Source organism: Peromyscus leucopus, chromosome 5 (assembly GCF_004664715.2).
Source record: "Peromyscus leucopus breed LL Stock chromosome 5, UCI_PerLeu_2.1, whole genome shotgun sequence".
NCBI lineage: Eukaryota > Metazoa > Chordata > Mammalia > Rodentia > Cricetidae > Peromyscus > Peromyscus leucopus.
Genome location: NC_051067.1, coordinates 56,177,434 through 56,204,601, shown reverse-complemented (window position 1 = coordinate 56,204,601; position 27,168 = coordinate 56,177,434). Strand labels below are relative to the sequence as shown.

At 36.6% G+C, this 27,168-nt stretch overlaps 1 protein-coding gene across 1 annotated transcript; it reads left to right on the top strand.

Moving 5' to 3' along the window:
• Positions 1-762: 762 nt before the first annotated feature.
• LOC114708002 (aldo-keto reductase family 1 member C21-like) lies at positions 763-21,139 on the top strand. Its single transcript, XM_028890960.2, has 10 exons — positions 763-802; positions 1,190-1,364; positions 5,600-5,767; positions 6,629-6,745; positions 7,437-7,514; positions 7,735-7,857; positions 11,130-11,239; positions 11,675-11,840; positions 17,587-17,669; positions 20,909-21,139. The coding sequence occupies exons 2-10, from the start codon at positions 1,224-1,226 to the stop codon at positions 20,949-20,951; spliced, it is 1,029 nt and encodes a 342-aa protein (XP_028746793.2). The 5' UTR covers positions 763-802; positions 1,190-1,223; the 3' UTR covers positions 20,952-21,139.
• Positions 21,140-27,168: the final 6,029 nt, after the last annotated feature.

The window sequence follows — 27,168 nt, the reverse complement described above, 5'->3', positions numbered from 1 at the left end:
AAAAAACCTCAAAGCACTACAGGGCACAAAAGCTGGCCGAGACCACAGCCAGTGTTCGGGATTCTGAGGCTGTGGCAATGCAGGCAGATTCTGGTCCCCTTTTTATAGTAAGGGGGAGAGTATCACGCATGGAGTTCATGCTAGGAGTCACACTGAAACAACTGTTAAAAATTAACTTTGGTCCAGGCAGTTGTTGACTATAAGGGGTCAGGGCATTAATGTTTAGTCCCTGGCTGTTTACAGAGGAGCTGACTGTAAGCAGAGAGTCTTGTTAGAACTTAACCTTTAGAGCTGATGACTGTCAGTTTCCATCTCTTTTTTTTTTTTTTTTTTTGGTTTTTCGAGACAGGGTTTCTCTGTGTAGCTTTGCGCCTTTCCTGGAACTCACTTGGTAGTCCAGGCTGGCCTTGAACTCACAGAGATTCGCTTGCCTCTACCTCCCGAGTGCTGGGATTAAAGGCGTGCGCCACCACCAGTTTCCATCTCTTAAGCTTATAATTTTATATTTCTGTATTCCTGGACCCACCATGTTAGACATTTTGCCCAACAGTAGATGGCTAAAAGGCCATCTTCCATTGGCAACTTTGTGGTTCCTTGTTTCATAATGTCATGTCAGGGCTTTTCTTTTTTTTTAATTTTAGATTTTTTTTAACACACACACACATACACACAAACACATACACACACACACACACACACACACACACACACACACACACACACACCTTTTTACCCTACAGTTCCTTTGCATATATATTATGGCTTCCAGTTTAAAGTTTTTATGGGATTCCTGAATGTGCAAGTGAGTGGGATTCTGAATCTATATCTTTTTTGTGCCTTTTGGGGCTCTTCTCCTTTATGTTTCTTTCTTTTGACCTATTCCAGTGTATTAGTTTTTGTTTTATATTATGTGATGTTACTTATCATATCATATCATATCAACCATATTCCTTTAGGAGCCTGTTTGTTTTCTAATGAGAGACAGAAGGGGTGGATCTGGATGGGAAAGGAGTTAGGAAGGGGCAGAGGGAGGGGAAGGGATTATCAGGATTAATTGTATAGAAATATTTTTTTCAATGAAAGGGAGGAAAGAATTCTCTCTTTTATAAATAAGTTAACTGGCTCTCATTTTATCCTCACTTGTGGAAAGCAGCTTAACTCCTCCTACATGTCATGAACTATTCTTTAGCTTAGAAAGCAGAGGAAGAGCGACCATTATTTAAATGACCTATGAAGGAGAACATCAAGCAGAGACAACTTATCCTGAAGAGCAACAGAAGATGAACTCCAAGTGTCAACGTGTGGAACTGAATGATGGGCACTTCATTCCTGTGCTGGGCTTTGGTACTGCTCTAAGTTCAGAGGTAAAAACCGTGATGAGTGGTTTGAAAATTCTGAAGAAATAGAACCAGAATAAATGTAAATCTATATGACTTGCAAAGTCACTCACTTCCTGGTGACTCTGGGCTTCCTGGATTCTCTCTTTCCTCGGGCTAGGTCCTGTAACAGAGACTGTTTAGAGATAGAGTATGGTCATTAGCTTCCTGTTAATTATCTTGGAGCCATGTTTTCTTTTGTTTAAATCCATTTCCTTTTGCTTAACTTCCTGAAAATGAATATTACAGAGGCTTTAAATGTTTGCTTACAGTGTAATTTTCCTTTTGAGAAAAGTCTGTTCAGATAGGCTACCGATTCAAAAAATGGATTATGTGTTTTTTGTTAGTTTTGTATTCTAGACTAGTGTTTTGTAAGAAGAATGGTTCTTCATGTTCTATAGATTTTAACTATTCTTGAGTGACTGATACTTTTTAATTTCAGGGTAGGGGTTTGTGGTGTAAAAATCTCAAAATTTATTATGATTGTATTTTTATATTTCTTCTGTTGCTTCATATGCTTTGAGAGACATATTTTAAAAGGTATTGCCCACATAGAAGCTGTTATCTAATTATCTTTGTCTGTTGTAGCACTTTTTATTATAAGTGATACATGGAACCAGTTTATGTGCCCATCATTCAGTAAATAGATAAAGAAAATGTACTATGTCACTCCTGGCTAAATATCCAAGGACATCAGGTGAACATATTATGGAAATATTTGCTCATTAGTCTTTATTGTAGCACAATTCACAGATAAGTTATGAATCCAACCTAGGTCTCCAACAACAGAACAAATATAAAATATATGTATACATACATATATGCATATATGCATATATATATATATTCATTTAAGCACAAAGATGACCAAGGTTCTGTTGTTTTTAAGAAAATGAATAAAAGTGAAAGTAATCATATAAAGCAAAGAAATCCAGTCTCAAAAGAACAAATATCATGTTTCCTCTAATTTACAGTTCCTTGATTTTATATAGGTTACAAGATCATGTGTGTAGATATGTCTGTCATAAAGTGAAATTGTTTAAGTTAATGAAGGAGATTAATGTGGAGGAAAAGAAAAGGGGGAAGGGAAGGAACACAGTGTTGAATGGGGCATTCGCTCAACATTATATGCTTGCATGAAAATGTTACTATGTAACGTGGTACCATATGCAGTAGATATACACAATAAAATATTTTAAAGCATAGATAAAACATTTTATCTATTCATTGTGAATTTTTCATTTATAAAAGAAAATGGTATTCTTTCATTTGTAGTGACATAGATCCAACTGTTGTATACATTCCTATGATTGCCTGCCAAAGGGAAACAAAGAGTTACTTACTCTGTCTCAGAATAGGACACTATAACAAGTTAACTTGAATAATAAACATTACTAGATGCTGAGGCTGGAAATGATACGAGATGAACAATGATCAAGAGAGTTTATGTACCAGGTATGAAAAAGCAGTTGACTAGAAATAGTAAGTTTTTGTGTCTCCCAGTTTGGAGGAAGACTGTGGTTTGCAATAACTTAACATGTATTTCTCAGTATCTAGATTGGAAGAAAATAAGGAAGGAAAATGTAAGGAAATTATAAGTCATGTCAAATGTGGACTGTCCCTATATATTCAGTGTACATGGTCACTGAACATGATTAGTATATGAAATTAATACATATTAACTGAAACAGAATTTTGAGAAGATTCTAGTTTCAAAGATCAGAAGCATGTTGATGTCCAATGTTTCATACATTCTCATACTCTTTTGTTATTAAGTTGCAAATCTGTCTACTTAAATTATATACAAAAGGAGTAAAAAAGAAAACTAGCTGTCAATTTCCTCAATTGCAAGTTTATTGTAACCAGAGAGGTTTTTATACTTATTTTTTTGTTGAAGATATTTTACACTTTTATAAAGTCAAAGATATTAGTACAATAATGTTTCAAGATAAGATATGTGAGTCATTTAACTTTGGTGCTCTGCTTCGAGTTTGGCTTATTATCTCATTTTCTGTATATGATATAGGCCAATTAGATGTCCCCATGTCTTATTTTTGTGGCTGTTGATGTTTCCCAGAAGTATCATTCTGCAAACAGGCTGGTCTTGAAGCTTTAGTCCCCTGGACCTTTCCAGTGCTGTTATTACAGACTTTGGTTGCAGAACTAACTCCATTAACTGTTCTTGGTGCAAAAGAAACAACTAGAAATAAAAATGGGACAATAACTTAGCAGAAACAGGGAATTAGTAATGGAATTTAGACATAATTGATCTGTGTTCAATGTGTTGGACTTAATGCACAACAGTACAAACAATTCTTTGAAATGAAAGTGTAGACCTGGAGAGTTTACTTGCCTGTAATGAAAGCTCTTTTCCAGTAAAGTGATTATTCTGACCACAAAAGTGTGTCTATGGAAGAGATCTAGAACTTTGAATTCACTTTTTTTTGTTCTATAAATTTATTCCTTTTAATTTTGTTTGTTCCCTTTCATATCTCCTCTTCTCTTCTTTTCTCGCATTGTTCCCCCTCCCAGCCCTGCTCTCTGTATGTATGTAGGTGTGTGTGTACTTGCTGTGGTACCATTGTGTGCAGGACAGAGAACAACAGTCTTAGGTCATTTCTCTTCCACCATTTGGGTCTAGGGATTGAAAAAAGAGTCATCAGGACTGTTGATAAGTTCTTAACCTGTTGAGTCATCTCAATGGACTAAGATGTTTTTTTTTTAAAGTGTCCAAAGGACAATGATCAACAATGACATGAATTGCTTAAATTTGTGGAGGAAAGTAGAATAAAGGGTAGGAGAAGATTGGGAGCACTTAAGGAATCAAAAGAAGCAAAAGGTGGTATCTAGAGAAGAAAGCAGGTGTATTATTGTGTGTTGTAATTTTATTGATAGAACTAAGAACACTGATTTCATAATATGTGTGGCAATTTACTGCCTGGACAAGCACTGGGGCTCTCATAAACAAACTTTGATTTGGAGACAGACTTGGGGATGTGGTAAGTCAAGTGTTTATGTAACAAAATGAAAATGAAGATCTTTGAATGGATGCTCTAAACAGTATCCATTTAAACACCAGAACACCCTTTGTGAAGTCAGTGTTTAGGGAATTTGATGAGTTCTGACTTCTTTTCCTGGAATAAACCTCATGGAAGATCTACAGTACAAGAATATGTAAAAATTAAGTTTATAGGAAGAAACCAAATGAACATTTAAACTATCTCAAACAGCTAGAGAAAGATTTACTTTATGCCAGGGAAGGGACTATCAAGTTCTGGCTACACTGTGATCATAGCACAGGACCTAGTCACTCAATGACCAGAGTACGAGGGAAACACAGATGCTGTCTTTTAAGCTGCATTTTTTTTTTGTTTTGTTTTTTGTTTTTCGAGACAGGGTTTCCTCTGTGTAGCTTTGCGCCTTTCCTGGAACTCACTTGGTAGCCCAGGCTGGCCTCGAACTCACAGAGATCCGCCTGTCTCTGCCTCCCGAGTGCTGGGATTAAAGGCGTGCGCCACCAACGCCCGGCCTAAGCTGCATTTTTGTAGCTAAGGATATGAAAGAGGAAAGGAAGGATCATTAGCAACAGATTAGAGAAGTTAGTCTTTTTTTTCTTAAATTAGCTGTTTTTCTTGAAACTACAGGGTCTGTTATCTTTTTGCAATCATCAGTTATATAAGGGAAAAGTCAGCTGTTTTTCTTCTGAAATCACCAAATAGCTGACTTCCTGGAACTTTGACACAATTTTATGGCCTTGGCTTTGGGGTGGGTGGAATTCCCTTACACAGCATTTAATTTTTATGTTATTTGGAGGATATTTTCCAGTGCAAATTTTGTTTACTGTTTTTTTTTTTTACATTTTGATATTACAATTTAATGGTTTTGTCTCTAGTTTGGCAGGATGGCAGATGATCTGCGACTTGGCCACACAGGGAATGTCTACTGGGCAATCCCAATCTTACAATTCTCTGTAGCAAATCCTGGATCCTAGGTGCTAGCTGAGCCCTCATTTGGCAATGTTCAACCTGTGCTTGGCAAGAACAGATGAGGTTCCCAGATTGCCTCACTCTTGATACCACATCGACAAATGTCACAGTAAACATACATGTAGCCTTTGCCTCAAAAGATGTGGGGGAAAATTAATACCAGATCAGGTCATGTTTTGTGCCGGAATACATTCTGAATCATGAATATCTGTCTATAAACCTTTTGTTTCTCCTCAGGTTCCCAGGAGTAAGATTAAGGAGCTCACCAAAATAGCTATAGATGCTGGCTTCCGTCATTTTGATTCTGCTTCTGTTTATAAAACTGAAGGTTATGTGGGAGAGGTCATCCGAAGCAAGATTGCTGATGGCACTGTGAGGAGAGAAGATGTATTTTACACAACAAAGGTACTGTTTACATAATGTACCTGTGAATGAACCATGATATCTGATGTTCATAGGATTAGATCAGTAATTGATAGTGAACAGTACTTACTGGTTTATATTTTACTTGCATAAATTTGCATATTGGATACAGTGTTGATTGACAGAGAATAGTTTTTTTCATTATTGCTGTATTTAGATTCATGAATTTAATTTGATTTGATGCCTCTGATTCCGACATCTAAGTACATAGGAATATGATGTAAACTGGACTATGGAAGAGAGTCGGTAGCCTTGCTGATCTCCTGGATATCTTTCTAACAGTTATCATTACTCTCAAAATTTTAGATACTTTTTTCAATGAGAGAAAATAAGATTAGATTTTGGATGTTAAGCAAGATGTAACTAATATAGCATTAAATAAAATGTTGTAACTATTTTTCCCTACAATTACATATATTAAAAATTACATAGAGAGTGACAGAGATAGGCACCCAAGATTGACATCCGTCCATATGTGCATACTAAATAAGCAAAACAGCACACACATATGCAGATACCCCCACCACTAACTATTTCATATTAAGTTGCCTGGGTAAGAGTATTAGACTCCTACTGTGCATTTTAAATTCAGTTAAATGGATGATGAGAATTATTATTGCTTGATTAAAACTTTGAGTATTGAGTAATTTCCAAGATTAATTTATAATAAACATAAAGATGTGTATGGCTAAATCAGATTAAAGGACATTTGGGAAGAAGTGGAATATTCCTCATGTGCACATCAATTTCAAATCAGTAGAAAAATGTCTCTGTATCAGGTAAAGTAAATGAACAAATTATCACAATTTATTAATTCAACCTGAATTCCACCCTCTACTATAGGTTTGGTGTAATTGTCTTCGCCCAGAACTAGTGAGGTCTTCTTTGGAGCAGTCACTGAAGAAAGTTCAGCTGGATTATGTGGACCTGTATCTCATACATTACCCAGTGGCCCTGAAAGTATGTTGTTTGAATCTCCAGAAGTATTTCATTTAGAGTAGTTTGTATTTATGATGGTTTAGTAATGCAGCAACCATAGGTTCGATGCATCTAAAATACAACTCCTGCTAAGGCACAGCGTTCACAGTAGAGAAAAGGACAGAATGCTTGTAAGATTCAGAGGAGTAGAGAGTTTTCTGTGAGATGGCATCTTCTAGAGATATCAGAGAAGCTATACTCATGAAGTCTCACAAACATGCTGACTAAAGAAAACCTGAGGAAGGACCAGTAGTCATGTTAATATGGAAGAGGAAAGTCACATGAGGCCTCAACACCCCAAAAAGAACTAGAGGCAATAAGAAATTGGAGCAAGAGAAATAATATTCTCCAGGGAAGAGATGCCAAATTGGTTATCCACCTACTGGAAAGCCCTAAAGAATGATAAAAATCAACTGGGATACTCCATAATGACCCAGAGATGCAATATTTATGAATACATATAATAGGTATAAGAGAAATAGAATCCTACCATGCAAGAGAATTTCATATAACTCAAAATTCAAACTACATGACAAATATAATTATATTAAATATGACCCATCTATCTTATGGAGGTTTAGTTCTCAGCAATCCCTTTCCCTAGAATCATTACTACTGGTTTTGGAAAAATGTGTTTGTTGAGAGGTTACTTTAACATTTGCTTCTATTCCAGCCAGGAGAAGATGAGTACCCAGTAGATGAACATGGAAAACTAATATTTGACACAGTGGATCTCCATGTAACCTGGGAAGTGAGTACTGGGATTAAGGAGCACTGGGGGGATGTGCAGGGAGAGAAAAAGTCAGACCACAATTTCATACATGAAAATGGGGTGCATCTTCTGTATTGGAGGTTATTTTCAAGGGCTGTTTTGTTTAAGAGCTGGGGTAGCATGCATGACTTTAATGTAATAGAAACAAAGGAGTTATGCAACCACATAAAATATTTTGTGACCATCGTTTCTTCTTTAGGTAATGGAGAGGTGTAAGGAGGCAGGACTGACCAAGTCCATCGGGGTGTCCAACTTTAACCGCAGGCAGCTGGAGACAATCCTGAACAAGCCAGGGCTCAAGTACAAGCCTGTGTGCAATCAGGTGGGGATCCTCAGCCTCTTCTCCTTGTTGTTCATTCCTTTGTTTCCCTTCTTGCCACTGGTCGATAGGTACTCTTTTAGCATTCATCTTAGATGGGGAACAGACAAGCTAACAGCACAGTATTTATGTATAGGATATTTACAATAGTAGATTGTGTTTCACTCTGTGAATTCTTAGTCGAAAACATTGGCAGATCCTTTTCTTGTATTTTAGAGAGGTATGGATGATCAATGTAGACTACAGTCATTCATCACACTCCTAAGGAAAGGTGAACTTATACCTGATATGTTAAGAATGAACGATTATTAACAGGGAAAAGCTGTAAGGAACTGTGCTTAGATAAGACTGAGAAAGCTTGAGATGTCCAGAAAACAAGGATGCTGTGAAATTAACAAATGATGCTGGTCTGGGTTTCTGTAGGGTTCAAATACTTTGTTGATTATGAACCAAGACTTAGCTACATTAAGAATTACAGTAGACTACAATTCTCATCTAGGTTAGAGGGAAGAACTTTATTGTTTGGCGATATTAATTGGGTTTGTAAAATTAATACTCAGAACTTTGAACAATACTTCAGCTGACTTGGTTTCTGAGCATATTTCAATTTCTTCTCCTGGTTTGTGGCATCAAATAAAGTGTGAAATAACTTCCTTGTATCTGTGGCTCCATTCTCTCTTGTATTTATAACAACTTGCAGGAGACAAGATAAGGTCACATATAAGAAATGAGGGTGTATGCTATTTATGTTCTTGGCATATAAGAATCAAATCACTAGATATTCAAATATTAAAATAAGAAAAATAATGTGACAATAGTTTTTATGTAATTTTATGATAACTTTAAAGCACTTTAGAAATTTGGATGGATGGTACAAATCTTTTATATTTCTTTGTCTATGTCCAAAATTGTTGACATTTTGAAAGTCTGCAAATTATAGTAACATATATATGATTAAACATTAATATATGTGTGTAATATGTTGCCAAATCTTTCAAAGTTAGATTCACATATCACTATCAACCTCTAATTATCTTATAAAACTTTTTCTAGGAATGAAGACATATTATTTTATTATTAGATTTATATTATGCGAACTGAGTTTATAACATTTCTTTCTATATGTTTTCTTCTCTTGTATATGTGCTTATGGTGTACATACAGTGTGTGCAAATATATAAGTGGAGGCCTAAGGCTGATGTTAGAAGTCTTTCTCTACAGCTCATTCTTTGAAACATGCTTTCTCATTCAAACCCATTTTGAATAAGTCTAGTCTTGCTAACTGAGATTCTTCTTGGATCATTTGTCTATACCCTCAAACTAGAGAAATATGGGCAGAGTAGTCTGCCCATCTCAAATAAATGTAGGTTCTTGGAGTCTGAATTCCAGGCCCCCTTCCTTGTGTAGCAATTGCTTTAACTACGGAGCCATCTCTCTAGCTCTCATGCTGTTATGAATTATCAGTTCACAGTAAAATTTCCCTGTTCCCCAAATTACCTTAGGTAGTTTTACTCTCATCAAAGTAAAATTGGTATTCATACATCTTTCCCAAATATTTTCCCAGTTTTTTATACTTTCATGTAGACCAGTGTTTTTCCAAATGACATATAGGAAGAATACTTAAAATACTGGATTGATTCAGATATATATTTTTTAATGAAAGATAATTTTTCTGTCCCTGCATGCTTGTATAATAAGGGATTGAGTATGAATGGCCTATTACACATAATGTTAATTTTTTTTTGCCAAGGAAACATCCTCCCAATGTTCTGATGTTCACACGGGAGTCGATAAAGTATCATGTACTGATACAATGTCTTGCTGTTCATGATGTTCCATTGACAGTGTGGTAATGCTAATAGTCTCAGGCAGATCTCTTCTTTTTCAACATTTTTTCCTCCATTGTAGATACTGTGACATGTGCACGATGATTTAGAAGAAGGAATTCATACTTTATGATGAACTGTCACATAATATTTGTGAATCCATCAAAGATATTTGCCTGCGTCAATTATTTTGCTTCAGTTTGACAATACTAATTCTTCCTTTCAGGTTTATCGTTACTTGTTGTTTTATTGTATATGAAAGAAAATTCATATAGCAAGTTTGGTTCCACTATAGCTATTGGTAAAATTTATACCTTTAGTTATCAATGTTCTGAAAAAGGAGTTGCTTTAGTAAGTACAATTGATAATGACCTGGAGTCTTTTTTTCTATGTCTAATTACCTCCTTTTTGTGTGCAGATTCTTATGAAAGTATTGATTTTGAATTACATCACTAATTTGGATTAACTTTTAGTTTTCAGTTCTTGCTAGAATCTGCCATATTTGAGGTTTCTACCCAACTGGCTTTTTCAACCTATAGACTTTATAGTTCATGCTTTGTCATACTTTTTAATAGTCAAAAGTTAGTAATTCTGTTCCCATTTCTGCATCTAGGCTCTGTCATGATTCTGCCTAGATAAAATGAATATTTACACCTAGAATTTTGTGCAAAGTTTGATTGAACTCAAAATGGTTGTTTTTTAACTGTTCCTAGATACATTAGACATTATAATTTTTTAAATTAAAATATGGAGAATTGAATGGAAATTGTGGGTAGTAATGGGGGGGTGAGAGTGAATAGGATCAAAGTACAAAATGTAATTATATAAACATGTCTTTATGAAGCCCATCAGTACAATAAATGTATCGATAAAACATATATAGCATGGGGCCAGTGAGACAGAAGAGTGAGTAAATCCATTTACTGCCAAGATAGAAAACCTGTGTGTGATCCTTCCCATGATGGAAGGAAAGAACTGACTCACACAAGTCTGTGGTACATGTGCACGCATATGTACACACACACACACACACACACACACACACACACACACACACACACACGTCTCCTAAATTCTGGAGTTAGAGCTATGAACAAACCCAGTATTTTCTTTCAAATATTTTTTAAAAATGTATGTGTTCTTTTAAAAATTTATATATGTTCCTTGTTTAAATCCCCCAATTATCCTTTATTTTTCCCTTCTCTACCCACACACAAAACCCTTCTACTTCCAAGAAACCTCTATTTATAACTTTTTAAAAATGACCCACTGTAATTAATCAAAGTTTCTTGAATAAAGAATGAGTTGGGGGTTATTTGCTTAAGTCTTGATGTTGTTATAGTCATGCACACTTTGTTACACAGTTGTCCTAATTCAGCTTATTGTTTTTTAACATTTTTCTTTAAATCAATGTGAATAATCATGTAATGTTTATTCATTCCTCTGCAGGTAGAATGTCATCCTTATCTCAACCAAATGAAACTTCTAGATTTCTGCAAGTCAAATGACATTGTACTGGTTGCCTATGGTGTCCTGGGAACACAACGATATACAGGATGGTAATGAGGTTATTAAAAATTAAACATAAAAGCCAGGCAGAGGTGGAGCACACCTTTAATCCCAGCACTGGGGAGGCAGAACCAGGCAGATCTCTGTGAGATGAGAGGCCAGCCTGGTCTACAGAGCCAGATCCAGGAAAGGCACCAAAACTACACGGAGAAACCCTGTCTCAAAAAAGCAATAAACCAAAAAAAATAAATAAATAAAATTAAACATAAGTTAACAACTGCTGTTGACATACCTATAGTCCTGCAGTTCTAAGTTCATACTCTGTAATCTGGAAGCACAGATAGGAGAGAATGAAAGATGATATTGGTGGCACCAGTCCAGGAACACACTTGGGAAAACCCATTGTCTATGGCCATCTTCATTTGTATTTCTAATTCTTTACATGCTATATATTTGGAATTTAGCCCCCTTGTATCTCATTCCAGGGTGGACCAGAACTCCCCTGTACTCTTGGATGAACCAGTTCTTTGTTCCATGGCAAAAAAATACAATCAAACTCCAGCCTTGATTGCCCTGCGCTACCAGTTGCAGCGTGGGATTGTGGCCCTCAACAGCACTCTCAATGAAAAGCGGGTCAAAGAGAACACAAAGGTGATAATGAGGCTGTGGGCTTCAAAATTGTTCATACTGATTCATTATTTGTACTTCTTTAGAAACTCAGGAACCTATGTTAGCCTTGTCCTTCTACCTTGCTTTCCCAGGCTTTTGTCCTTTATATACATTTGAAGGGTTTTATCCTGTTCTGTAATAGCATCATAGCTTTTGTTGTAATATAGAACTAGAATTAGGTTGAAGATAGATTTCTTGTCTCAGCATCACATTGGCAATGCACCTAGTAACCTTAAGTGAATGAAATGACCCTTTGTCAGCTGAAATGAGGCACCCAAACTAGATAATCTTAGGTCTGCAAATTATTTGTGTTCTGGTTCATATTTTCCTGCATATACATTTATTTTAACACCCAGGTATTTAACGTCTTTAAATTTAATTTTCTGTCAAGTATCTTCAAATCTGGTAGAAAGTAACTTTCTTTTCAAAGAGGAGGTCATTTATTTTTATCATGAATAGTTGTATGAGTTCAAGGTACTACCCAATTCCGTGCATGGGCTCTCTATAAAAAACATTTATGCAATTGTTCTTTGTAGGGATTCCATATATAAAAACGTTTGTGCTACTATTTGTTCTGTGGTTAGAATTTTTCCTGTCTCATCTGACCTCAGAGAGGTTTTCTCCTCTTGGATGGGTTCTGTCATGTCTGCTCCAGGACATAGTAGAGCACTGTTTGCAGTAGAGCCTGCTTCATCTCCATGTAGTTCCTTGGCCTCTCCAGCTCTTGTCTTCATAGTTCTCAATGCTTCTTCCAAGCAGCTTTGGCTTTACTTCACTACTTTGCACAATTTCAAATTAGTTTCTGAGTTCTTGGAAAGGGCTTTCATGTATGATTATGTTCTAATCTAGATCAGGAATACCATTACTTCTGGCATATTCTACTGGCACAGTGTACTACAACCAGGGAAGTATCAAGTATTCTAATTCAAATGGCTACATATTCACAAAATAGAGTGGACACTGCAAGACATGTAGTAGACATTCTTATAATCTTTTACAATTTTTATATATTTTATTAAAATATAATTACACTACATTCCTCCTCCTTTTTCCTTTCTCCATCCCCTTTCCAGTTCCCTACCTCTAACTTCTCCCATACCCCTCCACTGTCAAATTGATAGGCCCTTATTTCTCAATTATTTTTGTTACAAATATCTGTATATAAGTGATAGTATTTAACATTGCATAAATTAAACATGCTGAGTCCATTTTTGTTAATGGTGCTTATATGGCTTCAAGGCTGACCCCTTTGTATTGGGCAACCAATTAAGAGAATGATCCTTGGGAGAGACTAACTCTTCCTCTGGAATTACTATATGCTTATTGTCAATCCATTAACTATGCTGTTGTACTCTGGAAATTCATTGGTTTCATCTTCTTAAGTGAATTTTGAAGCTTTTTCTAAAAAAAGCTCTACTTTTCTAATTTTTGTTATGTATTAACATGAACAGGAATTCCTTCTTTGTAGACTCATATTCTTCATGACTTTCTTTTGTGGTTGACTGGCATTAAGCATTCCTGTGTGCAACACACCCATATTCTTCTCTCTTATTTTGAAAATGTTATCCTCTGTTCTTTCCACCTCATTTTTTTTGTTCTGCCAGAATTACTCGTTTATGATTTCAAGTGTCAGTCAAAGCATACTTTCAATTTGATAATGGCTAACAAAATTCACCATTCCATGATTATGCATCTCTCCTCACTCTTGTGGTCAGTCAACATATTTTACCTAATGCATTAATTATCTGGAAACGAGGTTGGCTCTCCCAAATGACGATGCTTCTCACTTTTGCTCTTATTTAAACATAGCTTGATGATATTTGGTGTCTGTTATTTTACATTTTCATATTTTCTGTGGAAATTTTTTAAAAAATTGCAATAAATGCCTGCATACATCATGCACAAGAGAGTCCAGCTATGCAACCACTTTTTCACAGGCTAGTGCTGTTCCATTGCTGAGGTGTTACCAAGAAGTGAGAGAAAAAAAACGGGAACTTGAAATATCTTGAGCAGTTAAGTTTCTTGTGCTTTTTAGGTCCAGGGATTTTTCTGGAGTTTTGGGTTGAGTTTGTTTTTGTGGATGGTTTTGTATTTTCTGATGGTGGTTTACTTTGAGGTTGTCAATTTTAAAGTGGGCTGGCCTTAAGCTGGCAATGTAGGTGAAGATGACCAGGAACTTCTAAACTTAGTTCTGCCTTTCACAAACTAAGTGGTGGGATTATAGATGTGTGTCATCACACCTGGCTTGCTTTGGTTATTTACACTTTTTTTTCTGAAACAAAAGGTTTGGAATCCACTTGCTAACTTCCAACAAAAGTGTTTAAGTCTGCCTTTGATATCATGTCTGTTCATTATTTTGAAGACTGTGGGTTTTTGACAGTACTGTGATGTCCAACCCATGATCATTTTATTGGAATTTTCTGTTATGTAGATAATATTTTACATACTACCTAAACTTTCATAATTTTCATAATAAATAATCTGATTCTATTCTGTCTCATTTATTCATAGAAACCACTTAATTTTGTGATTTTTTCTTAATATCCTTTTTTTGTTTTAATAACTTTTAAATATTCAGGTGATTTTGCATCTGTCATTTAAATGAGTAAGTGGTTGTATAATCTATATTCTTATTCTGTCATTCTTTTTTGGTATTTATTTTCAGATTAAGACCAGTGATTTGTTTCAATGTTAATAATTATAGATGATCTTGTTAATTAAACTGCCCAAACTGTATTAAATATGACCTCTTGGAAGCCAGCTTTTTTATTTATTATTAAGAAATTTCTGCTCACCCACAGATCCTCCCTCCTCCTTCCTCCCACCCTCCAGTCTTCCCTTCCAAGCCACCCCTGATCCCCACATCCTCCAAATCAAGGGCAACCCTGATCCCCACATCCTCCCATTCAAGGTTCTTCCATGGGGAGTCGGCAGAGCCTGGCACACCAAGCTGAGGCTGGTCCAAGCCCCTTCCCACTGCACCAAGACTGCACAAGGTGCCACACCACAGGCACCATGCTTCCAAAAGCCTGCGCATGTACCAGGAATGGATCCCTATCCTCCAAACAGTTCAAGCTAAACAGCTGTGTCTGGTATTCAGAGGGCCTAGTCTAGTCCCATGGGGGTTCCACAGCCATTAGTCCACAGTTCATGGGTCTCCACCAGTGTGGCTGGTCATCTCTGCATGTCTTCCTATCACGGTCTGACATCCTCCACCCACAGAATCCCTCCTCTCTCCAATCAATTGGATTCCTGGAGCTCAGCCTGGCACCCAGCTGTGGATCCCTGCATCCACCTCCATCAGTCACTGGATGAAGGCTCTATGATGACAGTTAGGGTACTCACTAGACCAGTCACCAGAGTAGACCAGTCCAGGCAACCCCTCAATCACTGCCAGCAGTCCAGGGTGAGGGAATCCTTGTGGATTTCTGAGAGCTTCCCAGCACCCTGCCTGTTCCCACTCCCATGATGTCTTCATCTATCATAGTATGTCCTTCCCTGCTCTCCCACTCCGTCCCCGTTCCAGCTCACCCCTCCCATTTACCTATGTTCTCACCCCCCATTCCTTGTCTTTCACCACCCCCTACTCCCAGCTTGCTCATGCAGATCCCATCCACTTCTACTTCACTGGACTATCTGTGTGTCCTGCCCAGGGTCCCTCCCTGTCAGATAGCCTCTAAGATGCCATGGGCTGCAATCTGGCCATCTCTTGCCCTACATCTAGTATCCACTTATGGGTGAGTACATATCATGTTTGTCCCTCTGCATCTGGGTTACCTTACTCAGGATGATATTTTCTAGTTCCGTCCATTTGCCTGAAAATTTCATGATATCATTGTTTTTTACTGCTGAGTAGTACTCCATTGTGTATATGTGCCACATTTTCTTAATCCATTCTTCAGTTGAAGGTCATTTAGGTTGTTTCCAGGTTCTTGCTATTACAAATAATGCTGATATGAACATAGTTGAGCAAGTGTCCTTGTGGTAAGATTGAGCATTCCTTGAATATATGCCCAGGAGTGATATAGCTGGATCTTGAGGAAGACATATTCCCAATTTTCTGAGAAACCGCCATACTGATTTCCAGAGTGGCTATACAAGTTTGCATTCCCACCAACAGTGGAGGAGTGTTCCCCTTTATCCACATCCTCTCCAACATAATCTGTCTTCTGTGTTTTTGATCTTAGCCATTCAGACAGATGTAAGATGGTATCTCAGAGTTGTTTTGATTTGCATTTGCCTGATGACTAAGGATGTTGAGCAGTTCCTTAAATGTCTTTCAGCCATCTGAGATTCTGCTGTTGAGAATTCACTTTTAATTTGTGTAGCCCATTTTTCAATTGGATTGTTCAGTATTTTGAAGTCTGGATTTTGGAGTTCTTTACATATTTTGGAGATCAGCCTTCTGTCAGATGTGGGGTTGGTGAAGATCTTTTCCCATTCTGTAGGCTCTTTTGTCTTATTGACCATGTCCTTTGCTCTACAAAGGCTTCTCAGTTTCAGGAGGTCCCATTTATTATTTGTTGCTCTCAGTGTCTATGCAACTAGTGATATATTTAGGAAGTGTTCTCTTGAGCCTATGCATTCAAGACTACTCCCTACTTTCTCTCCTAGCAAGTTCAATGTAACTGGATTTATGTTTAGGTCTTTGATCCACTTGGACTTGAGTTTTTGGCATGGTGACAGATATGGATCTATTTGCAATCTTCTGCAATTTAACATCTAGTTATGCCAGCACCATTTGTTTAAGATGCTTTCTTTTTTCCAATGTACAATTTTGCCTTCTTTGTTGAAAATCATATGTTCATAGTTGTGCAGATTAATGTCAGCATCTTCAATTTGATTCCATTGGTCCACATTTGGGTTTTTATGTCAATACTAAGCTGTTTTTATTACTGTAGCTCCATAGTAAAGCTTGAAATCAGGGATGGTGATGCCTCTAGAGGTTGTTTTATTGTACAGGATTCTTTTAGCTATCCTGTTTTTTTTTTTCCCATATAAGTTGAGTATTGTTCTTGCCAGGTATGGGAAGAATTGTGTTGGGATTTTTATGGGGATTGCATTGAATCTATAGACTGCTTTTGGTAAGATTGCTATTTTTACTATGTTAATTCTACCTATTCATGATCATGGGAGATCTTTCCATTTTCTGATATCTTCTTCTATTTCTTCCTTCAGAGACTTAAAGTTTTTATTATACAGGTCTTTTACTTGCTTAGTTAGAGTTGCCCTAAGATATTTTATATTATTTGTGAGAAGCAAGTTCTTAATCATTTATAAAACACCATTATTATTAGTAGAATGCCTATTTAAGTTATGTTTAAAACAATATGCTTATATTTGATTGTTTTCCTTTCAGATGTGGAAATAAAACTATATAAATGATTTCTAAATTGTGTTTCACATTAAGAAAATTGCACTCCTAATTTATATCATCTAAGCAATGATGTTTTCTTCCTTGAATCACATCAGGTTTCTTTCCTTCTCACATTCCATTCAAATCTCTCTTGCCTGTGCTATGGATGAATTCAATATGTAGATGGATTTGAATCATGCTGTCCCTGATATGTGTTTCTCACTTGGGTGTTTTGCTGAATACCCTTGTATTTTGTAAGATCTGAGATTGTTCAACATTTTTGTCATCACAGTTCAGTCTGTTGTATTTATAATGTGCCATTGGCAAACATGCAATCTAAATTTCTAAAAATAGTTCTTATCTGCCTAGTAGGTTTTTGAATTCCAGTTGAGTTCAGAGGATATGAAAGTCCTCGATGGACTGAACAGAAATTTGCGATACGTGAAGACACCAATGTAAGTAACTTTGGCGACATACTTTACTCCATTTATTTTCAGGGTGAATGCTTTTAAAGTTATCTCAATAAATATAAAGAAGGCAGAGGCAATTGGAGCCTAGAATTCAGAAAAAGAACTTCTAGAATTCTTTCTAGTCTATTCAGAGTTCTGACCTTTTTCACAGCAGCAGTGTAAGCAGACCCAAAGTCACCTTAATCTGTTGTACCTGAAAGTCTGCACTGTTTCAAGGAGTATGCATGTCAGCCTGAATCACTGCTGAATCTCCATCTTCCCTGTGGTGATAAAAATCTGTATGCCCTGTAGATATGCACTGAGAACATTTCAAGGAGCCCATTGAATCATTTCTAATATCAATATCATGCCATCATGTCATTTTCTCCAGCACTTGCTTAATTCCAGATCTTACTAAATGTATTTTATATCATCACCTTTATGTGCAATTGTTTACTATATTCAGGAAATTAACTGATTTTTAATAGTGGGAAAACCTTTACTTTTTTTCTAATGTACTTTTGTTTAGGACCTCAGTGTTCTAGTTTGAGAACTGCTTTCTTGATGTAATAGCACAGTTGGTTTGAATTCTGAAATGTACAGAGGTCAATGTAGAGAACTTATAGAGAAATGTAGAAATTATAGAGAAAACATTTAAGGCCGAAGGGAATACTGAAAGATGGCTTAGTGAGTAAAGCACTTCCTTGAAAGTGTGAAGACCTGAGTTTGACATCAGAAACCATGATTAAAATCTGAGAGCAGTAGTGTGCTCTTGTAATTCAAGTGATCTGGAGGAAAAAACAAAAAATCCCTGGGGTTTGCAAGCCAGCCATCCTATGCTAACTAGTGAGTATAAGGTCAATGAGAGACCCTGCCTCAAAAGAGGTGAATGCATTCTTGAGGATTACATCTAAGGGTTTCCTATGTCTCCTACATTCATGTGCATACTTGTATACACACATGTGCATCTACAATCACAAATGAAGCTGCACACACATATACATGGATACACATATGCATTAAACAACATTAAATAGTATATAGAAACATTTCCATTGCTGTAGAGAATTTATAGCCCCAAGATGTCATATTTTTCTTTCTATATATAAGGCTAGAGAATTTGAGTTTGAGACAAGATGCATTACAAATGAAGGAAAGTAAGGAAAATGTATTCTCATTCCTCATGGGAAAATTACTTCAAAATAAAAAATATGATATTGTGTGAAAATTACAAACATAATGCAAAATTGCTTGTAATAAAAATTTCTAGATACAATTTAATATTAATAATATCCTGAAAATTAATAAAGTAGTACATATTACATAGAGAGAGAACTATTATTCATATTATTATCTTCAATGAGTAATCTTTTAACTCTTTATGACTTGTGTGCCTATTTTGTTATGGTAATCTATGGTTATCTTCTTGGATATGAGGTTTTTGTCTTGGACAAATATTGTTCTTATTACCAAATAAAAAACACTATAATTTATTTGGAAGGCAGTTAATGAATGCTTGATCAATTTTTAAATCAAAATTAAATGTCAGTGTACTAAACATTACATTTAAGCCAATATTTCTGAAAATGAAATATTGTTACAAATCCACTCAATACATTTAAATTGGATAATGCATATCCCAAAATACTGGCATAATATACATATATATATATATGCTATTTTTGCATCTAATTTTCCTATATCATAATTATTTAGAAAATTTTATATTGGGAATGTTTGATCATACGGTATTCCAATGAAAATGGACTTCATATTTTTATTTAATTAAAAAAAGTTATTCTCATTTGTTTTCCTGTTATTGAAAATAGAGTCTTTTCTCATACACTATATCCTGATTATAATTTCCCCTCCCTCTATTCCTCCAAGTTCCTCCTCACCTCCCCTGCCCTCTGCATGTACTCCATTTCTGTCTTTCATTAGAAAAGAACACAATTTTAAGAGATAACAACCAAATACGACAAAATAAAATATGACAAGATAAAGCAAAAAAACATTACATCAAGGCTGGACAAGGCAATCCAACAGAAGGAAAAGAGTCCAAGTGCAGGCACAAGAATCAGAGACCCATTCATTCACATAATCTGAAATTCCATAAAAATACTAAGCTGAAATGAAACAGAAGTAGCTGATAGTGCTACATCTTGCAGGCAAAAGGAAGTCAACTGTGACACCGTGCAATATCCAGAGCATAGAAAACCTCAAAGCCTGACCCCACAGTGACACATATCTTCCAACGAGGCCTTACCCATCCCAACAATGCCATACCTCCTAGTAGTGCCACTCCCTTTGAGATTATAGGGGCCAGTTACATTCAAACTACCACACTCTCCAACACCCTTTCATTTGTCCTGGTGGCATGGAGAGCAGTGTGTCACATAGTATACCCTTTTGTCTAATCAGCTTTACTAGGAAATGTTTACTGCAATGAGTCATTGGTTTGGTTCAAGGCCTTTGGTTTCTGGCACACAATCCTCACCAAAACTCCTCTGGGATATCCTGTGGCCACCCTGAGTCATGGAGATCCTGCATGGCCCCAGTGACCTGAACTGACTAGCTCAGCTACCATCCAGATCCACACAGCTGGACCTTGGGTTGGCCCACCCTAACATCTATCCCCTCTAGGACCTGCTGGAACTAATGAAGGGATTGGTCCTGTGGAATGATACCTGCAGCATATCCTTGAGAGTTTTTAATATAAATGGCTAGGTACCTTCTTACTTAAAAAATATATTCTTTCTTATTTGTTATCTAATTTTTCTTAAACGTATGCATTTTGACTACATGTATAACTGTGCACCACATGCTTTCCTAGAGCCATATAAACCAGAGGAAGGCACAGGATTTCTGGAATTGGAGTTACAGGTGGTTGTGAGCTACCATGTAGGTGTTGTAAATAGAACCTAGGTCCTTTGGAAGAGCAGGCAATGTTTTCAGTGGCTGAGTCATCTCTCCAGTGCTTCTTTGCTTTTGTTGATAGATACATGTTTGAACATTTGATTCTTCATTTTTATATGTTGAGTACTAGGGAAAGCAGGATAATCTGAATCATTCATCTATTATTTTCTTTACAAGCAGAAAGCAATAGTTTTGAAAGTAAGAAAAGAAGATTATATGCATTAAGAAAAGAAAATTTTATACTTCCAAGCTAAAATCAGCTTTATAGAAATAATTCCTTGTAGAAACAGAATGATCAAATTCATTACACATTTTCTTTGTCTCTGCAGGTTTGCTGGCCACCCTAATTATCCATTTTCTGATGAATACTAACATGTAAGGATGTCTGACAGAAGGTTTACTGGCAGGAGACTGCTCAGGTGCTAATGTCTTATCTTGTAACTTCTACTCTATAGCAATTCAGAATCTCCTGGAGCTGCATTTCAGCTAAGACAGAAAAAATAAAAATAAAAAATTGCCCCATTCTTAAACCAAGTAAAAGACACATTCTCCACCAATTTTCAGGGTCATTGTATTACTTTAAAGCTTTACTTTCCTATGATTCATGATGTCCCCAAATTATGCTGCCTACAGGTCTGTGTACAGTGTGTGGTAGATGAAAACAGTCGTTTTATAGACAGTTCTTCCATGAGAATAGGTAGTGTTTTCATCCTTTGAGGAGTAACAGTTAGCAGGCATTTATTAATCTATGTTTGTCTAGCTCCCAGATGGAAAATGTATGTCATGTGGCTAGGAAGGGAGACATAATTGAGAAGGGTGAACAATAAACCCAGAGCTACATGAAGCACTATGGGATTAGAAATGCCAAGGCTTTCAGAATGGGATTTATGACATGAGGGCTGTCAGAGTGGGGTGAGAAATGAATCAGCCTCCAATTACAAACAAAACATTCCTGGGGATAATTTTTTTAACTATGAAATTTAAATTTGTTATAGATTTAATTTATTTTCATTTTATGTGCATTTGTGTTTTGGCTGCATGTATGCCTGAGTGGTTGTGTTGCATTTTCTGGAACTGAGTTGCAGACACTTGTGACCTGTCATATGGGTGCTGAGAATTGAACCTGGTTCCTCTGGAGGAGCAGCCGGTGCTCTTAACCATTGAGTCATCTCTCCAGCCCCTGTAGATTTAATTACTATTACAATAAGTGTTTATAAACCCATTTAGAAAACTATTTACTTCTTTTTTTGGTGGGTGGGTGGCAATTTCACTTCTAGTTGAGCATGAAAATGACAATAATTTTCAGAGCCCAATATCCAGGATACTCTTTTCAGAATGCTGTGGGTACTCACAAACATTCATGCACATCTTTAAACATGGATACACAGATGTACACATAATTTGAAAAATGATAGAACCAGGACTTAACATGTCAAACTAGTATTCATCAAGAAAGACAAACATGCTCCCTGCTTGATCAGTGACCATGCCATCTGCCAAAACTCCCGGGAAACTGAATGCCCAGGGACTCCCCTCACCCTCTCAACTCCCCCACTCCAATTCCCCCACCCCTCCTCATCACTGTGTCCCAAGTCCTGAGGGTAGAGACCTTGGCTTAACCAGAAGCCACAACAGCCATAAGAAGCCCAGTCCTCAACTTGAGTAGAGAGACTCTCTGCTAAACTACAGGCCACTCTAGCCAGAAGACCAGAGAGGGAACAGAAAACGGTTGTGAGATATTTGTTTGCACTGTGAAATCTCTGTGTTAATAAAGATCAGCCTTGAATCAGGGGACAGATCCAGCAACTGGTTGACAGGAATTAGCTATAAAACGTGTGGAGGAGCCAGGAAGACAGAGTGTGGTGGTATTGTGTTCCCCAAAATATTGTGCACCCTAATAAACTTATCTGGGGTCAGAGACAGAACAGCCACTAGATACAAAGGCTAGAAAATGGTGGCACTCACACCTTTAATGCTAGCATGCCAGAGGCAGAAATCCCTCTGTATCTCTGTGAGTTCATGGCCACACTGGGAACAGCCAGGCATGGTGACACATGCCTTTAATCCCAGAAAGTGAGCCTTTAATCCCAGGGAGTGAGGCAGAAAGCAGAAAGGTATATAAGGCGTAAAGATCAGGAACTAAAAGCATTTGGCTGGTTAAGCTTTTAGGTTTTGAGCAGCACAGTTCAGCTGAGAGCCATTCAGATATGAGGACACAGAGGCTTCCAGTCTGAGGAAACAAGATCAGCTGAGAAGTTGGTCAGGTGAGGTTAGCTGTGGCTTATTCTGTCTCTCTGATCTTCCAGTGTTCACCCCAATACTTGGCTCCAGGTTAGTTTTATTAATAAAGACTCTTTAAGTTTCATGCCACAAAGAGAGACTCACTGGAAGAAGTAGGGAGGGACTTGGAGTTTCATGGTCTTTTTGGTTAGGGATGGCTGGAGAAACACTCTCTTGCTGGGTCTCTGACCAAAAAGAAAGGTCAGCTGGTTGTTCTTCTGCCTCTCTGAGCTAACAGGTTTTCATCCCAACATCTGACTCGCAGGTTATTATTGGTAAATAAAATGATAGAGACTTAGTTAAAAGCTATATTTGGTGGTGGCAGCAGAGCCAGGGAGAAGGGTTGCCTGAAAATCCCATCAGGCTGTGGTCTGAGTAGAGACATTGGGGCCCCAAACAGTAGTTAACATATCAGTAGATTCAGGTTCAGTCACAAAGCCCACTGAAAAACAACAGAAACCAGGGAACAAAACACTCATTGAACAAAGACAAACTCAGGATTCAGCACCTAGGCCTATAATCACTCCAAACCCAGATGCCAGTGTAAAAATCCAGTCAACAACAGCCAGAGCAATAAGTCATCACCAGAGCCTAGCTCTCTTATTACAGCAAGCCCTGAATATTTCAAGACAGCTGAAGCGCAAGTAAATGACCTTAATACCAACATTATGGAGATGATAGAGGTCTTTAAAAAGGAAATAAGTAAGTCCCTTAAGAATTAGAGGGAAAGACAAACAAAAAAGAGGAAATAAATAAATCTCTTAATGAAAGCCAGAAAAAAAAAAAAACAACAAGCAAACAGTTGAAGGAAATAAATAAAACTGTTCAAGACCTATAAATGGAAATAGAAGCCAAAAAAAAAAAAAAAAAAAAAAAGAAACACTGAAGGAACAGTGGAAATGAAAAATCTAGGTAAGTGACCAGGAACTATAGAATCAAGCATCACCAACAGAATATAAGAGGAGAAGAAGCAAATCTCAGGTGTTGAAGATGTGATAGAAGAAGTAGATACATTAGTCAAAGAAAATATTGAAAATCAAAAATTTCTAAAATCTAAAAACCACAAAACATCCTGGAAATCTGAAGCATTACATAAAGACAGAAACTAACAATAATAAGAATAGATGAAGGAGAAGAATCCCAGTTCAAAAACCCAGAAAATATTTTCAACAAAATCACAGAAGAAAATTTTCCTAACCTGAAGAAGGACTTGCCTATAAATGTATAAGAACCTTATAGAATACCAAATCGACTGGAACAGAAAAGAAAGTCCCCTTGCCACATATTAATCAAACCATTAAACATATAGAACCAAGAAATAATACATAAAAACTGCAAGGGAAAAAGGCCAAGTAACATATAAAGACAAACTTATTATAATTACACATGATTTCTCAATGGAGACTCTAAAAACTAGAGGGGCCTGGACAGATTTCTTGCAGACTATAAGATACCACAGATGCCAGCCCTGACTACTATACTCAGAAAAACTCTCAATCATCACAGAAGAAGAAAACAAGGTATTCCATAATAAAATCAAACCTGAACACTGTTGCTGTGGATATTGCTCTGTATAAATAAAACACTGATTCGCCAGTAGCCAGACAGGAAGTATAGGCGGGACTAACAGAGAGGAGAATTGAGGGAACAGGAAGGCAGAGAGGGAGACACTGCCAGCCCCGCCATGACAAGCAGCATGTAAAGATGCCGGTAAGCCACAAGCCACGTGGCAAGGAATAGATTTATAGAAATGGGTTAATTTAAGAGTAAGAGCTAGACAATGTTAGTAGGCCTGAGCTAATGGCTGAGCAGTTTAAATAATATAAGAGTCTGTGTGTTTATTTTATAAGTGGGCTCCAGGACTGGTGGGACTTGGTGGGAGCTGGAGAGAAATTCTCCAGCTACACAGTGTCTATCTACAAATCTAACTCTATAGACAGAATTAGAAGGAAAACTGCAACCCAAGGAGATTAACTATGCCCAAGAAAATACTGGAAATTAATAATCTTATACCAGCAAAACAAAAAAGGGAAGCAAACACACACACACACACACACACACACACACACACACACACACACACTACCACCAACAGGAATTAAACAACATTGGTCATTGATATCTCTGAACATCTATAGACTCAATTTTCTAATAAAAAGACATAGGCTTACAAAATGGATGCAAAAACAATACCCAATCTTCTGTTGCCTACAAGAAACACACAAAAATCATCCAAGATAAGTAATGCCTCAGAGTAAAATGTTAGAAAAATATTTTCAAAGAAAATGGACCTAAGAAGCAAGTTGGTGTAGCTATTCTAACATCAAACCTAATAGATTTCAAACCAAAATTGATCAATAGAGATGGGGAAGGACACTGCATACTTATCAAATGAAAATTCCACCAAGATGACATTTCAATTCTTAGGAGCTATGCCTCCAACACAAGGACACCTATTTTTGTAAAAGAAATACTACTAAAGCTTAAATTACACATCAACCCTCACACATTGATAGTGACCGACTCAAATACACCACTCTCATCAACAGACAGGTCATTCAGAAAAAAACTAAACAGAGAAATACTGAGCTAACAGACATTATAAACAAAGTGGACTAACAGGTATCTACAGAACATTTTACCCAAACACAAAGGAATATACCTCAGCACCTCATGCAGCATTCTCCATAATTGACTACATAGTCATAAACCAAGTCTCAAAAGATACAAAAAGATTGAAATGACTCCTTGCATCCTATCAGACCAGCATAGATTGTAGCTGATTTCAACAACAACAAAACTAACAGAAAGCCTACAAACTAATGGAAATTGAACAACTTTCCACTGAGGGACTACTGGGTCAAGACAGAAATAAGGAAAAAATTAAACACTTCTTAGAATTCAATGAAAATGAATACACAATATACTTAAATTTATGGGGCACAATGAAAACAGTGCTAAGAGAAAAATTCATAGCACCAAATGCCTAAATAAAAAAGCTGGAGAAATTTCATACTAACAGTTTAATAGCACATCTGAAGGCCCTAGATCAAAATGAAGCAAACACACACAAGAGGAAGATATGGCATGAAATAAACTGAGGGCTGAAATTAATAAAATAGAAGCTGAAAATTAATGAAACAGAGTTGTATATTTGAGAAAAATCAACAAGATATATTAAACTTTATCCAAACTCAGTAAAAGACAGAGAGAATATCCAAACTATCAAAATCAGAAATGAAAAGGTGAATATAAAAGCACACCAAGGAAATCCAAAGAATCATTAGGTCAGATTTAAAAATCCCATCTTTTATAAAACTGAAAAACCTAAAAGAAATGGAGAATTTTCTCCAGAGATACCATTTACTATTGTTAAATCAAGATCAGATAAGCAGCTTAAATAGACCTATAACCCCTAAGGAAATAGAAGCTGTCAATAAAAGCCTCTCAACCAAAAAAAGCCCAGGGCCAGATAGCTTTAGTTCAGAATTCTAACAGACTTTCAAAGAAGAGTGAACACTAATACTTCTCAAATTATTCCATGAAACAGAAACAGGGAGAACATTGACCTATTCATTTTTATGAGTCCACAGTCACTCTGATAATCTAAACCACACAAAGAGGAAAATTACAGACCAATTTCCCTCATGACCATTGATGCAAAAATACTCAATAAAATACTCACAAACCACATCCAGGAACATATCAAAAATACCATCCACCATGATCAAGTAGCCTTCATTCCAGAGATGCAGGGATGGTTTAATATATGAAACTCAGTTAATGTAATCTGTCATATAAATAAACTGAAAAAAACCCCACATGATCATCACATTAGATGCAGAAAAAGTATTTGAAAAATCCAACAACCTTTGTGATAAAAGTCATGGAGAAATTAGGAATACAAGGTACATACCTAAATATAACAAAGACAATTACAGCAAGCATATAGCCAGCCAACATCACATTTAAATGGGGGAGAAACTCTAAGCAATTCCACTAAAATCTGTAACAAGAGTAGGGTGTACACTCTCTCCATATCTATTCAATATAGTACTTTACATCTTAGCCAAACCAATAAGACAACTGAAGCAGATCAACAGGATACAAATTTGAAAGCAAAAAGTCCAAGTATCATTATTTGCAGATGAGATGATAGTGTACATAAAGGACCCAAAAAATTCTACCAGGGAATTCCTATAGTTGGTAAATACCTTCAGGGATTTGGCTGGTTACAATATTAACTCAGAAAAATCAGTAGCCCTTGTAGATATAACCAACCATCTTATTAAATAAGAAACACCGAGCC